The sequence below is a fragment of the Mustela putorius genome, unplaced genomic scaffold, assembly GCF_011764305.1.
Source record: "Mustela putorius furo isolate JIRA1106 unplaced genomic scaffold, ASM1176430v1.1 tig00003863_pilon_pilon_pilon, whole genome shotgun sequence".
In the NCBI taxonomy this organism is placed as follows: Eukaryota; Metazoa; Chordata; class Mammalia; order Carnivora; family Mustelidae; genus Mustela; species Mustela putorius.
Genome location: NW_025422015.1, coordinates 6,133,518 through 6,150,434, shown reverse-complemented (window position 1 = coordinate 6,150,434; position 16,917 = coordinate 6,133,518). Strand labels below are relative to the sequence as shown.

The 16,917-nt window shown below is 37.1% G+C and overlaps 1 protein-coding gene across 1 annotated transcript in view; it reads right to left on the bottom strand.

The window, feature by feature from the left end:
- Nucleotides 1–800: 800 nt before the first annotated feature.
- Nucleotides 801–16,917, bottom strand: part of LATS1 (large tumor suppressor kinase 1) — a 52,553-nt gene continuing 36,436 nt past the window's right edge. The window contains exons 5-8 of the mRNA XM_004752779.2: nt 14,466–15,048; nt 10,943–11,125; nt 10,632–10,738; nt 801–4,681 (exon numbers count right to left, since the gene is read on the bottom strand). Of these exons, the coding sequence (XP_004752836.1) occupies nt 4,172–4,681; nt 10,632–10,738; nt 10,943–11,125; nt 14,466–15,048 (1,383 nt within the window). The 3' untranslated portion in view covers nt 801–4,171. The remainder of the gene's footprint in view (nt 4,682–10,631; nt 10,739–10,942; nt 11,126–14,465; nt 15,049–16,917) is intronic.

Below are 16,917 nucleotides of genomic sequence, written 5' to 3'. Positions count from 1 at the left end.
AGTTCCACCCAGATTCTGAGTCCAGCAGTATGTTTAGAATCTCTGGATCTTAAGTAGGGAGAAGGAAAGACAAGATATTAGGGATGACAGTAACTGCCTATGTATCAGACATAAATTTGACATCTTTCCTCTACCCTTCACACACATAAGCAGATGCATTTTTTGTGTGTTGTATGTGTTTGGCATAACAAAGTAGAGTCACAAGCATGCCAGATGTGGGCCTACAGTGTAGTATAATGAATCACGGGAATAATGCAACTTGCATCAGCTATACAACAGCCTCACGAAGACCAAATATAATTTTATAGGAAGTGCAAACAAGAGGATAAAGGAGATTAAGAATGATGGTAATGCTTGAAAAAGGAAAAAAAAAATAAGACAAAACTAAAAATGTGTTCATCCGCGTAAAGTTGATTTAAGATGTAGCATCAGTATATGATAAAGGGTTGTAAATAAAGGAAAACAGATTAGCCAACAACCACCTATTTTAAAATTTTAAAGCAGACTCAAATGATATGAAATGAGTCTGATAATTAGAAAGATTTAAATCTCTGCTAATCTAAAGGAAGCCTTTAACATGAAATAGTTACTGTACTTACGCTGGGCAAAATGAAAACATTTTACTGGGTTACACTAACTCTACTCAGTTTGCCTTAACCCTATTATCATTAGTTATATATATTCTCATTCTAAAACATTGAATTTTTAATCATAAATTTTCTAAGAATAAACATTAAAATACACTTTTAAAAATGAAAATCAACATACATTAAGTGCCTTGATAGCTTTCCACACACAACTGAAAGATCTGAATTTTTTTTTATTATTATCCCAGCAAATATGACACTAGAGAAAATGGTTGGGAAAATACAAATAAAAGTCATTAAAAACACAGGCTGATTATTCATATCTACTACATTCAGAAGTATGCAAAACAATTTAGTTATATTGCAAAGCTGTAATTCCTTTTCCTAACAAAGCATTATTTTATAAAACTGTAGTGTTGTATTGATTCAATTTTAATACAAAATACTTATATACACAATACAATATAAAAGTAAACTGTGGGATAATGCCTTCCACAAAGGGATATATTAAGGCGCTTTACAAATATACTAATATGTTGACCCAAATTACCTTTTGCTTTAGATTAAAACAAACAGGCTAAATAAATGTTTCACTTTAAATACCAAAGGGATTTTTGTTTATTTTTGCTTATTAAAGAAAAATTTCTAAAGTACCTTAGGTAACAGCAGCAGCAATATCTAAAACTCTTCCCACTGTATTCTCTAATTTCTAACATATTATTAAGTCAGAATAAAACATTTCCACTCACAGTTTTGCACTTTGCAACAGCAGAAGGTAATAACTTTTTAAAAAAGTCAATCTCAAAGTGACTTCTTAGTCATACATTCTATAGTTCCTATTACAAATAAAGTAGAAAAGATACAGCAACAGGGCCTGCCTTGGAATGTCACCACACAATACATAATAGTATCTACAATTACATAATTATAGAACACATTTCATAAATACTATTGATATACATAAAAAGGGGATAAGTATAAGAAAGACAGCAAGTTTTTTATTAAGTGGGAAAATTATCTGAAAAAGAAAACACGTGTAACCAATGTTTTCATTCTATTTCAATTGAAAGCATATAGGTTTTTTCATGTTGTTCTCATCTTTCTGGTCAGGAAACACCAGATTCTGTGCTAGAAGAACTGGATGTGGTTTGGGAATAAGAGAGCTAATAAGTCTATCCAAATTGTTAAAAGTGCAGACAGCAAAGGCTTGTACACTGCTTTACATAAACAGAAAAAGTTTACGTTGTCAAAGAAAATTTTAAAAGAACACAGTAGTGTGTTGTAGTGTGAGCACAGAATTTGTAGTGTCAACACAGATTTTGTGGGGAGGGAAGGAGGGAGAGGAGACAGCACCTTAGTATTCCTATAACATAAAACAAACAGAATTGGTTTTGTACGGCACTGCATCACAATCCAGAAGTAAAAACAACCAAATGGAAATTTCAATAAATCTGAGAAAACCCAAAGAGCCAGAGGGATATCTTAACATTTGAGTACTGAGCTAAAAATTCTTGAACTACTTTTTCTGGCATAGGATTTTATAGCACTAATCAAATGTTCCATGAAGTGGAGACTGCCAAATCATTCTGGTGCCCTTTCTTACAATTCTCTGATTAGAAGTCCTTCAGAAATATTCCTGTAGCAAGCCTGTAACAAGCCAAACATCTATTTCAGTGCTCTCAAGAGTATGTTTAAAATGTCTTCGTGCTGTACCAGCAAGAGAGAGGCATTCCTAAGGGTATCTTATCACATGGTACAGACTTTTTTCCATCACAAATTATCAGTGTTTACACAAGCTGTGTGAATCCGTACTAATCAGTAAATTTAGAGCAAAGTTCTTAGTTTAATATATCAGTGTTCTTCTAGGACAGAGGTCCGTAACCAAGTTTATGAAGTTTTCAACATGTCCAGAATTCCTAAGACTGCATGTAGCATTCTATATGTGTGTGTTGATTTGTATTTTTGGGGGAAGAGTCCCCACCTTTCACAAAAACCAAGGAACCCCAAAGACCCATGGTTTACAAGCTGAGCTCTGAGAGGGACACCCAGAAAAACATGGGAAGTTTGAGCTAGTAAGTCTTCATTGCCAGCCCCAATTCAAATAGAACAGCTTTGCCTTTAATTTTACTTACATATGTGAGACTTCCACTAGCTTTTTTTCCATTAGTTTGAAAATCCTAAAATTATGCCTCTTCTTATCCAGAAATATAAAATTTTGATAAAACAATTCCCTATCAGTGGAACTTAAAGAAAAAGAAGTAAAATACAAATTTTACTAACGGCAGAATAGAGCCCTTTTCCCCTTCCTAAAAGAGAAGCTAAATGTATTTTGGTTTGAAACCATAAGAGTTCTTAAAACCTAAGCATGATATATAATAGGCATGCTGAAAAACACATTATTTAACCTTAAATTAAGTTAGGAGGATTTGAATTTTCTATTAAGACTACTATGTAATTTTTTCTAATTACTAAAGGCCACTCAATTAGGATTTAAATAATAATCTTTTCACCAGTTAATCTGCCCATAGGTAAAATATGGTCAAACAGCCAGATTTCCTTTTCCTTAACAGTCCATATATACAGCACTGTTCTGAAAGAGGAAACATATAACATTACTGATGACATAACCAAAACTGTCACTATACAGAAAAAGTACTTTTCTAGTGAGTACCCACAAATAATTTTTCTAATTAAAGTTTCATACGAAACTGAAATTAACCTGCTTAGGATGGTGGAAACTTTAAAAAAAATTGAAGGAAAAATACGAAGGATGCTAGCATTCAGTACTGTAAATTTTGACTTATGGCAAGTTTATTCCCTTTTAAAAACTAGAAGCAGCATTAAAAAAAATACCAGTATATAAAGAAAAATGGTAGTGCTCTGCTTCTTTTAAAGCCAGTAATTCTTGAGAAATAAATGCTAGAAGAGTAAATATTCCACAGAGGGGGAAAACAAACAAACAAACAAACCAGATAATCTGCATTATTTTTTCTTCTGATGAACATACTTATTTCAACCCTGTATTTCTCAGTTCTAAGATGTAAATTATCAGATTATCATTAGCCTAGGAACACTCTTCACCATAATGGCTTAATTTCTACAGCTTATTTGTACCAAAAACAAGGTTATGGGGGTTAAAAGAAGAACAAAACTCTGTGAATGTGGGATACATTTCATATTTGGTTAAAGCAAGGTAAAACTAAAACTGTCTTTCAAAAAAATTTCAAAAACTCTGTTCTTTTTTTTAAATTATTTAGTGTATGTACATATAGATACCAAGCTTCTCCTTTTTAAACAAAGCACTATGTTTTTATTTTAAGTACTTTAAGTACCAAGAACTGACTATAATATTCAGCTCATAATTTACTTTCTTTATTATGATTTTTTCTAAATTACTGATTAAAAAGACTGGAATAAATTAACATTTAAAAAATTTTTTCCATAATTTAGGAACATAAGATATTGTACACAGAGCACTCATACACAGCTCTGCCACATTTGCATAATTTTACTCTCAGAGCCTCAAAAAACTCTGCGTTGGGTCTTTTTTGCAAACCCTCATTTTACAACAATTATCTAGTGTGTTAAACATACACTAGATCACGGTTTTTGATCTCTGAGCCTGTGTGCTGATCATCTTCATCTGACTGTTGCTCTGAGCCTTGTGAATTAATATATTCATATTCAATAGGCTTTGGATAATTATACGGGTAACCATTGTCATCAAAAAACCTCCGAAAGGTAAATTCATAGAAAGCATGTTCAGGGTGCTTTCCATTTTTATACCATCCGTTGAGAGTGTCATTTACATTTTCTTCCTCATTATCATCACTCCATAACTTATCAGGATCAACAGGATCAAAATTTGATGTATCTGTTGGGTGTGTGATTTTAGGAATGTATGAAGCAGACTGCTGTCTCAGGTCACTGGAGAAATCAATTGTTTTAAAAAATGGATGTGCTTTTATTTCATCAGCCCCATTCTTGCCTAAGCGATCTTCTGGTCCTCGGCAAAGTTTAATAATAAGATCAGATGCTTCAGGACTCAGTTTAGCTTGAGGTGGAATGTGAAGAGATGTTTGCCAGTTGATAACCTTTAAAGAGGATTTTTAGAAATTAGGAGGGAAGAGATAAATAAGAAAAACAAAAATTTCCCCCAAGTTGTATACCAAAAAGTTTTACCAGACTATTTGCATTTTTAAAAATAAATCGTATTGTATTTCACCTTCCTTACCTTTAATCATGAATGAATCAATCAGTGGTGGGAAATAACCTTTCTTCCCATTCTCTCCTCTCGACGCAATTTATACTCACATTATAAGACTCATCACTGTAAGTTTATTTATTTATTTATTTATTTTTTCATCACTGTAAGTTTAACTCCGCTGTAAAGCTCTTCTACTTATGGCAAAAATGATTATTTCTACTCTGCCTCCCATTCTATGTTACTGGTATCATAGTATTCCTACTACTTTGTGATACGTATTTATGACTGTGTCCTTCTACCAGAGTTAAAGTTCCGTAAGGCTATAGACCATGTTTTGTCTTTGTATTTCTCAGTGCTTGGCAAGTTGCCTGGCACATAATTTATAGATGTTCAATAAATATTTATTCTGGGGATGCCTGGGTGGCTCAGATGGTTGCCTTCAGCTCAGGTCATGATCCTGGAATCCTAGGACTGAGCTTCACATCAGGCTCCCTGCTCAGCAGGGAGCCTGCTTCTCCCTTTCCCTCTGCGTATCCCCCTGCTTGTGCTCTCTCTGCCTCTCTAAGTGAATAAATAAAATCTTGTTTAAAAAGATTTTATTTATTTGAGAGAGAGAGAGAGAGCATAAGAGGAGAGAGGTCAGCAGGAGAGCCTGATGTGGGACTTGATCCCAGGACTCCAGGATCATGACCTGAGCCGAAGGCAGTTGCTTAACCAACTGAGCCACCCAGGTGCCCGAATAAATAAAATCTTTAAAAAGAATGTTCTGGCTTTGAAAAAAACAGAATGAGGGAGAGCGGGAGGGAGGAAGGAAAGAAAGAGAAGAAAGAGTAAGAGAAAGAAGGTAGTAGGTAATGAAGAAGTATTTGTTACTATTGAGTTTTGAAAATTCTTTTTATAGTCTAGAGACAAGCCCTTTGTGGGAAATGTGATCTGCAAATACGTTCTCCCAAGCTGTAGCTTATCCTCATTGTCTTGATTGTGTTTTGTTTAGTTTTTAAAGACTTTATTTATTTATTTATTTGAGAAAGGGCACACATGACCATGCACATGCATGCCTGGCAGGGGAGGTGGGCGGGAAGAGGAGAGAAAAGGGGAAAGAATTTCCATCAGATTCTGTGCTGAGATTGGAGCCTGATACCAAGCTTGATCCTGAGGATCATGACCTGAGCTGAAACCAAGAATCAGACGCTCAACTGAGCTACCTAGGCACCCTTGACTGTGTGTTCTGTATACTACAAGTTTTATTAAAGTTTTGATGAATTCCAATTTCTCAACTTTTTCTTGTATGGATCATGAATTTGGTGTCATTTCTTTTCTTTTCTCTCTCTCTTTTTTTTTTGACGGACGGAGATCATAAGCAGGCAGAGAGGCAGGTAGAGAGAGAGGAGGAAGCAGGCTCCCCACTGTGCAGAGAGCCTGATGCAGGGCTCGATCCCAGGACCCTGAGACCATGACCTGAGCCGAAGGCAGAGGCTTTAACCCACTGAGCCACACAGGTGCCCCTTGGTGTCATTTCTAAGTATTCTTTTCCTAACCCCAGGCCATAAAGATTTTCACCTATGTTTTCTTCTAAAATATTATAGCTTTACATTTGATCTCTAGATCAATGATCCATTTTGAGTTAATCTTTGTGTAAGGATGAGGTTTACATTGAGTTTTAGTACTCTGTATATGGCTGACCAATTTTTATTGTATCATTTATTGAAATACTATTCCTTCTCCACCTGCACCTTTGTCAAAAATCAAATGGTCATATTTGGGCGATTCTATTTCTCCATTCTCTATCCTATTCCACGGATCTATATTTGTGTCCTTCTGCCAATATTACCCTGTCTGGATTACTGTAACCTCACAGTAAGGTTTTTTTTTTTTAAGATTTTATTTATTTATTCAACAGACAGAGATCACAAGTAGGCAGAGAGGCAGGCAGAGAGAGAGGGGGAAGCAGGCTCCCCACTGTGCAGAAAGCCCAATGCAGGGCTCGAGCCCAGGACCCTGAGACCATGACCTGAGCTGAAGGCAGAGGCTTTAACCCACTCAGCCACCCAGGCGCCCCTGTAACCTCACAGTAAGTCTTAAAATCAAGTAGTTGATTCTTCTTTCTTCTTATTTTCTATTTAAATAAATATTAAATAATAATATTACATAAATATTAATATTACATAATAAATATTTATTTTTAAGTAGGTTCCATGTCCAGTGTGGAACCCAATTTGGGGGCTTGAACTCACAACCTTGAGATCAAGACCTGAGCTGAGATCAAGAGTCAGACACTTAACTGAGTCATCGAGGCAGCCCCTTTGTTCTTCTTCTAAAAATCAGTTTTCATTATTCTAATTCCTTTGTCCACCATATAAATTTTAAAATTGGCTCATCTATATCTACAAAAATTAGAAGAGAATTAAATCTATAGATGATTTATTTTGGAGATAAGTGATAGCTTTACTATGTTGTCCTTCAATCTATCAACATGGCACATGTCTGTATTTATGAAGATCTTTCTTGATTTTCTTTCATCAGAGTTTGTAGCTTTCAGCATACAAATCTTACTCATGTTTTATTAAATTTATACCTACATATTTCAATTTGGGGCATTTTCTATAAATGTTACAGCTTTTTTTTTTTTTTTTTTTTTTTTTAGATTTTATTTATTTATTTGAGAGAGAGACAGTGAGAGAGAGCATGAGCGAGGAGAAGGTCAGAGGGAGAAGCAGACTCCCCATGCAGCTGGGAGCCCGATGCGGGACTCGATCCCGGGACTCCGGGATCATGACCTGAGCCGAAGGCAGTCGTCCAACCAACGGAGCCACCCAGGCGTCCCAATGTTACAGCTTTTAAATTTCAGTTTCTAGTCATGTATTGCTTGAGTATAGAAATATAATAGATTTGTATGTATTATACCCTTATATCCTACAACCCTGCTAAATTCACTTAGTAGTTCTAAGGGTTTTTTTCATAAATTCCGTAGGATTTTCTTTTTCTTTCTTTTTTTGTTTTTTAAAGATTTTATTTATTTATTTTGACAGAGAGAACACAAGCCCCAAGGATATCTGTTCTTACCAGTCTTATTAAGCATAGTTCTGGAAGTCTTAGCCAGTGTAATATAGCAACAAAAGAATTAAAAGGCGTACAGATTATACAGAAAGAAAAACTTCCCCTATTCAGAGATGTCAACATCATTTTCTATGTAGAAAATCCCAGGGAGGGGTGCCTGGGTGGCTCAGTGGATTAAAGCCTCTGCCTTCAGCTCAAGTAATGATCTCAGGGTCCTGGGATCAAGCCCCGCATCAGGCTCTCTGCTCGGAAGGGAGCCTGCTTCCCACCGCCCACCCCCCCGCCTGTCTCTCTGCCTACTTGTGATCTCTGTCTGTGAAATAAATAAATAGAATCTTTAAAAAAATAAAAAAAGTCCAAGGGAGGGGGCATCTGGGTGGCTCAGTTGGCTAAGCATCTGCCTTCAGCTCAGGGCATGATCCAAGGGTCTTGGGACTGAGCCTGTATCAAACTCCCTGCTCTGCAGTGAGTCTGCTTCTCCCTCTCCCTGCTGCTCCCCCTGCTTGTGCTTGCTCTCACTCTAATAAGTGGGTAAAATCTTAAAACAAAACCAAAAAAACCACAGCTATCCTTTCCTTGTTCTTTTATTTTTTTTAAGTTTTTAATTTATTTATTTTAGAGAGAGAGGAGGAGTGCAGGGGTAGGGGGAGACAGAATCTGAAGCAGACACCATGCTGAGCATGGAGCCCAATGTGGGGCTTGATCCCAGGGCCTGATATCATGATCTGAGCCGAAACCAAAAATCAGATGCTTAACTGACGGTGCCACCCAAATGCCCCATCCTTGTTCTTGATTTTAAGGAGAAAGCATTCAATTTTTATAGACACACACACACATTTTTATATATGTATATATATGCATATATATGTGTAAATATATGTGTATATATATGCATTATATATATATTAAAAAGAAGGTAAAATGAAGACACTTTCAGACAAACTAATCTGAACTAAACCTGAGGGAATGCATTACTGAGAGGCCTATACTAAACGAAATCTAGGAGTGTCTGGTGGCTCAGTTGGTTAGGCTACCAACTCTTGATTTCGACTCAGGTCATGATCTCAGGGTCTTGGGACTGAGCCCTGTGCTGGGCTCCAGGCTCAGCACCGAAGTCTGCTTGGGATTCTCTCTGCAACTCCACCCCCACCCCTTGCCCCCAGTTCATACTCTCTCTCTAAAATAAACAGGGGCACCTGGGTGGCTCAACTGATTGGGCATATGTCTTTGGCTCAGGTCATGATTCCAGGGTCCTGGGATTGAGCCATACATCAGCCTTCCCTGCTCAACAGGGAGTCTGCTTCTCCCTGTTCCTCTTCCCAACCGCCACTCATGCTCTCTAATTAATAAAATCCTAAAAAAACAAAACAAAACAAAAAAAAAAAAACCTTAAATAAAAGAAAAAATCTCGGGGTGCCTGGGTGGCTCAGTGGTTTGGGCTGCTGCCTTTGGCTCGGGTCATGATCTCAGGGTCCTGGGATCGAGCCCCGCATCGGGCTCTCTGCTCCGCAGGAAGCCTGCTTCCCTCTTTCTCTCTCTCTCTCTCTGCCTGCCTCTCTGCCTACTTGTGATCTCTGTCTGTCAAATAAATAAAGAAAATCTTTAAAAAAAAACAAAAAAGAAAAAAAAATCTAAAGCAAGTTATTTTTATTTTATCTCATCTTATTTATTTTTACGTAGGCTTCACACCCAGCCTGAGCCCAATGTGGGCTCAAACCACAACCCTGAGATTGAGACCTGAGCTGATACCAAGAGCTGGACACTTAACCAATAGATACTCAGTGCCCCCAGAAGTTTTAAATATAGTATATTAAATGCAATGAAAGAAGTAGTTACAACTTAGGGGGAGGCATCTTAGAAGACATAACTTCAAGATACTCAAAGAATGGGGGGCGCCTTGGTGGCTCAGTGGGTTAAGCCTCTGCCTTTGGCTCAGGTCATGATCCTGGGGTCCTGGGATTGAGCCCCGCATTGGGCTCTCTGCTTAGCAGGGAGCCTGCTTCCCTTCCTCTCTCTCTGCCTGCCTCTCTGACTACTTGTGATCTCTGTCAATAAATAAATAAAAATCTTTATTTAAAAAAAAAAAAGATACTCAAAGAATGGTTAAGAATGAGTTCGTTTAGGAATTAACTAGGTTTAAAGTGGGAACGTTGTGGAAGATGGGAAAGAAAGGAAGAGGACATTCCAGACAGAGGGAATGGTATGGACAAAGGAAAAGAGGGCAAATCTGGATTTTGATCCATGGACATGGGAACCACTGAAGGATTTATAATGGGTTGTTTATAATCCAAATTGAGGACAACTTCTTATTGAAGTGCCAGAGGTAATTTCAAGTGAAGATACATACTTTGTTTGTAGTTTGGGGGTAGAATGTCCATGGAAGGAAACAAAGCCAGGAGCCAGAAGGTGACAAAAAATAATTTAGAATAAATTTGCAAACAGTACTAAAGACTTCCAGGAGAAGCAGTGAGGGGGAATATAACAACATGAAAACAGTGGGATGATGCAGATTAGAGTTCACCTGTGGAATTTTTTCGTGGCTTCCTATAACCTTACACGTTCATTTTTTTTTTAAACGACTCTACCCCAATGGGGGCTTGAACTCACAAACTCATGACCCCAAGTTCAAGAGTCACATCCTCTATCAACCCAGCCAGCCAGCAGCCCCCTTACAAGCTCATTCTTAAATTCCAGATTAAGATGTTCTAAGTAGAGGACTGCTAAAGGTCTGGGATATAGGGACTTTGTGACAATTCTTTGGTACAGATTCTATATCTTACCTTCATTTGTGTTTCTAATGGTGTTTGTGCCAAGAAAGGAGGCTGTCCCACCAACATTTCAAAAAGAATTACACCAACACTCCACCAGTCACATAACTGTGTATAGCCTAAAATAAGATACCAAAGTTATAGTCATTCATAAACCTCCTAAAAAATGCTCAGAATACAATCAAAATTAATAGTAAATCACCAACTTATGATGTAGAAATTAATATTTTTATTATAAACCTGAAAAATAAGCCACATGCTAATTATTTTAAGATTCAGCTGGTCTAAAGGGCTACTGAGATATTATGAAACTAATGTTTTACCTGTTCGTAACAACACTTCAGGTGCAATGTAATTGGGAGTCCCAACCAATGAATGTGCAAGACATCGCTGGTGCTGGCGTGCCGCTCGCCGCTCTAGTGGCTTCAATCTATCTCCACATCGACAGTTAGAGGGGTCACCCCATTCATTACTGAAATCCATACTATCCTGCCGTGGATGGTCACCTGTGTAGTAAATAGGTAAGTAAATAAAAACAAGAGTGTAGCAAAACAAGAACAAGAGTGTATGAAAAGCCTGTTTAATCTTTTAACATCATGGCTTAGAGTTAACGACACTCTTTTCTTGCAACAAACTAAGACACAATGTATGCCATATCACTGATGATATTTATTACTGACTAGAGCCTGTGCTCTAAAATAGCAACAGGACAGGTTTTATTTTTATTTATTTATTTTTTTAAAAAAGATTTTATTTATTTATTTGACAGACAGAGATCACAAGTAGGCAGAGAGGCAGGCAGAGAGAGAGAGAGAGGGAAGCAGGCTTCCTGCGGAGCAGAGAGCCCGATGCGGGGCTCGATCCCAGGACCCTGAGATCATGACCTGAGCCGAAGGCAGCAGCCCAAACCACTGAGCCACCCAGACGCCCCAACAGGACAGGTTTTAAGCTAAGAAAAATTAGCATAAGATTCAGTAATTTACTCAATGTTAAATGATGATAATGAAAATCATGAGTAGGCAGGAGCAGTAATCTGTTATTCAGATTGCTCCCCACTACTAACCTGAACAAAGTCTCAAACAAATTATATGAGTGTTTCATTCACTTAACAAATGATAATGATAAATAAGAAAGACCGGGTTCTTCTCTCAGGTAGCTTCTTTGCATGGGACAAACACAACAGATACATATATAAGAAACAGAGTGATGCATCCCATTCGGAGAATCAAGATGGAATGATATGACACATGTACCAGGGTGGCTCAGGAAGACTGAGATGACATTTGTAAAAAAACAAAAAAGACTCAACCATTTGAAAACCAGGACAAGTAACAGAGAAACCAGAACAGTAACAGAGAAAAAACCAGTACAATTAGTAAAGGACAGAATGGTAGACAACAGAGTAGAAGCCAGTGTACCTGGGTTTTACGAGCAAAAGAAATTATTTGCCTTTTACTCCAAATACAGTGGAAAGATATTGGGAGTTTGAAGGAAGAGAATGACAAGATCTGATTTATGTTTTAAAAAGGACACTAACAACTGTGTAGAGAATAGAGTATAGGAAGGACAAGTATAAAGAAACCAATTCAGAGGCTATTGCAGTTAAGCTTGGACTATGATGGTAACAGTGGAGATAGAGAAAAGTGAATAGATCAAGGTATTTTTAGAGGTGGAATAAGCAGGATATATTGATGGATTGGATATAAAGGGTGTGGAAGAAAAAGAATCAAGGACAACTAAGTGCGTGGTGGTAATACAATTTACTAAAATGGGTAAAACTGGAGAGGGAGAAATCAAGAGTTATTTACTGGTAATGTTAAGTTTGAAAGGCCTATTAGAAATACACACGCGGTGCCTAAGTGGCTCAGCTGAGTATCTGATTCTTGGTTCAGGCTTAGGTCATGATCTCAGGGTCCTGGGATCACACCCTGCATTGAGCTCCCTGCTTAGCACGGCATCTGCTGGAGCTTCTCTCCCTGTACCCCTCCCCACACTTGTGCACTCCTTCTCTAAAATAAATAAATAAATCTTACACACATGAACGAAAGGAAGAGGCTATTTCTATTTATTTATTTATTTATTATTATTATTATTATTATTAAAGATTTTGTTTATTTGACAGAGATCACAAGCAGGCAGAGAGAGGAGGAAGCAGGCTCTCCACTGAGCTGAGAGCCCGATGCGGGGCTCAATCCCAGGACCCTGGGGTCATGACCTGAGCCGAAGGCAGAGGCCTTAACCCACTGAGCCACCCAGGCACCCCGGGAGAGGCTATTTCTAAAGAGAAATCTGGAAGTCACTGATATGAGATGGCATTTAAAGCCATGACTTGATGAAATTACCTAGAAAAATATATCTGAAATTACCCTAACTGTAACAATCATCGGGGATGTTTGATTAAAATACAATTTCTTGGGGCGCCTGGCTGGCTCAGTTGGTAGACCATACAACTCAGGGTTGTGAGTTTAAGCCCCATGTGGGGCGTGGAGCCTACTTAAAAAAATAAAAAGCAAACTTTAAAAAAAATGCATTATTTCTCCTCTCCAGTGAGTATTTTCTTTTTTTTTTTCTTTTTTTTTTTTTAAAGATTTTATTTATTTATTTGACAGACAGATCACGAGTAGGCAGAGAGGCAGGCAGAGAGAGAGAGAGGAGGAAGCAGGCTCCCTGCTGAGCAGAGAGCCCGATGCGGGACTCGATCCCAGGACCCTGAGATCATGACCTGAGCCGAAGGCAGCGGCTTAACCCACTGAGCCACCCAGGCGCCCTCCAGTGAGTATTTTCAATCAGAAGACTGGAATAGAGCCTAAGAATCATATTTTTAAGAAAAACTCCAAGTAATTCAGGTGAGTCTGGGGAGACAGGTTCAGGTGTCTCAGTTCTATCCATTTAATGTCAATTTACTGTGTTCACTTAAGCACAGAGGGCAAGACTTATCTCAGAAGATTGCTGTGACCCTGAAGTTAGAATGTATGCAAACAACCTAGTCATGGTAAGATTCAAGAGTCGTTATAGCTCGACTTAAACTTCCATTAGTGCTTTGAAGGGATCTTGGTGAGGCATTGTGGTGTAAAAGAAATAACATGGGCCCTGTAATCAGACAAACCTGGGTTCAAAGCCTAGCCCTTACTACTTCTTTTCTGTCTGACCTTGGGCAAGTTACTTAATCTAAATAAGCCTCAGTTTCTTTATCCTGTGTCACAGTGATATTGTGTATATAAAGTGTTTAAATAAGTTGTGTGACAGTTGTATAATGGAATCCTAAATAATAGTGAAAACAGAAGTTATATGCAGTAACACAGATCAACCTCAAACATATAAAGGAAGTGAACACAGAAGAATACATATAGAATGATTACATGTAAATAAAGGTGCAAGAGTAGACAAAATGAAATAACAGTGTTTAGGGTTACAGACATATGTGGAAAAAGTATAGAGAAAAGGAAACTGATTACAGAGTTCTGAAATACTGGTTACCCCTGTGGAGGAGAAAAGGGGAAGTGATCGTTTATGGGCTTCAAAAATACTGATAACCTGGTTTCTAAGCTGAATGGCAGGTATGGGGCTTTATTTCAAAATTATTTTTAAAACGTTATTTGTTTGGCATATTTCAAATTAACAAAATATAGAGATTAACTCAAAAATATTAATGGTATTTAGAAATAACTGACTCTAACATATTCTTTCATTTTATAAGTCTAGGTGTCTAAAGGATTCACTCACATTTATCCAACAGACAAGACCTGAAACCAGGACTTCTGGCTTTTACCCAGTGATAATACCATCTTATATTTTATTGCATTAATAAATCATATTAGCATATACAAATTTTATGATTTTACTCACCACTCTGATAGTACTTAGAATCATGTGTCCATCTGAAGCCAGTGCAGAGGCCGAAGTCCGTCAATTTAATATGACCATCACGATCAATCAAAATATTATCAGGTTTAATATCTCTATGAATAAAACCCATTTTATGAACACTTTCGACTGCACAGGTAAGCTCTGCTATGTAGAATCGTGCCAGATTTTCTGGAAAGATGCCCATTCTAATTAATAGGCTCATCATATCACCCCCAGGAATATAGTCCATTACAAAATATAAATTGTCCTTATCTTGGAATGAGTAATACAGACGAACTACCCATTCATTGTCAGCTTCAGCCAGGATATCCCGCTCAGCTTTAACATGAGCAACTTGATTTCGAAGCAGAACGTCTTTCTTTCGGAGAGTTTTTGTTGCATACAAAGCCTTAGTATCTACTTTTCTTGCTAGACAGACTTCACCAAATGCTCCTATTCCTAGTGTCTTTATCTTCACAAACATAGACTTGTCCATTTTAGCCCTCTTTAGACGGATGTAATTAGACTCTTTTTGGCAAAGCATCTTTCTCATTTGATCCTGTGCATCTTGAGATAATCCAACCTAGGTAAATAAACTAAAGGTTAAATGAGGAATTACCTTCTACACCAAACAGTACAAAATAGTTTGGAAAAAATTCAGGCATATAAGGTTAAATGCATAATAATTTTTAATAAAGCATGTTAGGAATCTAGAATATACTTCAAGGAAAATTAATTATCAAAAGTGCAGCTTAAGGGACAGTTAACAGGATATACAAAGGTGAGTATATATGCAGATTCTGCTGTGGAGAGCAAGAAGATGATACCAACAATCAGCTTTCCAACTGCTTTCTAATGCAGCCCCCAAAAAGTTCCCAATGTGCAATAACCAAACATCTGTTAACATGCATCCTCATCTATCTCTCCATGCATATTCATCCCAAATTATGTGATTAGACTGCCTTCATTTTATGCTTCTCTTGTGAATGCCTAGGATTAGTGTTCCTATTTTACTTTTCATGGAAAAAAAAAAAAAAAACCTCTTTCCGTCCAGATTCATTTGTTCTAAAAAAAAATTGATGTATTAAGAACAAAAGAATGTCTTCTTTAACCTAACCACTCATTAATAGTCCATCTTTTTTTTTCTTTAAAAGATTTTATTTATTTGACACAGAGAGAGAGACAGCGAGAGAGGGAATATAAGCAGCGAGGAGTGGGGGAGGGAGAAGCAGGCTTCCCTCTGGGCAGGGAGCCCAATGTGGGGCACGATCCCAGGACTCTGGGATCATGACCTGAGCTGAAGGCAGACACTTAACAACTGAGCCACCCAGGTGTCCCAATAGTCCATCTTTCCTTTCATCTTTCTTATATTTTTCTCAGGCATTAGAATGAGAGTAGGACTCACAGCCACCACTAATACAAAATGCAAAGACCTTCTCCTACCTTATTTAAACAGGACAACTTGTTTGATTAAGAGGTATCTTTTCAGGCACTTTGGAACATTTCAAAGAATAGTCAATGTGACTTATGAAGATACCAGATTAAATGCAGATTAAAAACAAAAGCCAACTTATGAGTAGACATGGACTACCTGTATTTAGAAGGAAGTTTATTTTTGTCTAGTTCAATAAAGAATTAAAGGGTTTAAAAAGAAAAGGAATTAAAGAAGTAGAGTCTATTCTAGAAATGCAAGCCTAATTAGAATATAGCAACCTCATGCTTCTGTTAGGATGCGCATTTGCATGCAAAAATTTTTTTAAAAGGGTGGCATGCCAGACTTAAAACTGTTTCTCTTAAAATCTTACTTGCCTACACAGTAATGGAGGCTACAGAAGTCAGCAAAGCTTCCAACACCATAAAAGTTTAAATCAGCTATTAGTGAAAGTAAAGAGGAAAAAGGAAAAATAAACTAAGAAAATACATACAGACAGACTTTAGTAAGAAATCCTAAGAGCTAAAATATGGATAAGTCATACAAATTATCATGGTATTTCTCATCTAAGAAAGCTCAATTTATAACAGGAATAACATAACTATAAAATTAGATTAAGTAAAATTATCTTAAAAAAATAGCTCTCAAGTTATGTGAGTAAATTTCATCACAAATTTAAGCCTCCCAGACTCTGAATGATAGATATATGACTGTGAATCAACCTCTGAACTGTAAACATGTGACAAATATATTAACAATAATAGTACCACCATAATATCTAGTGAAGATATGTATATATATGAGAATCACAACACAGATTCATCTGAAATGAGTGAGCACTAATTCTGGTCTCCTTTTAGTAGTTTAAAAATTTCAGCATATTTTCCAGAACATTATAAAAATGAAATTAGAAGAGGAAACAACTGAAGGGACAGGTCTTTGACACTTTCTAATGGGACCAACCAGATGAATAATCCCAATGAATAAGGCCCAAAAACTACTATAAGTAAAAACAAATGT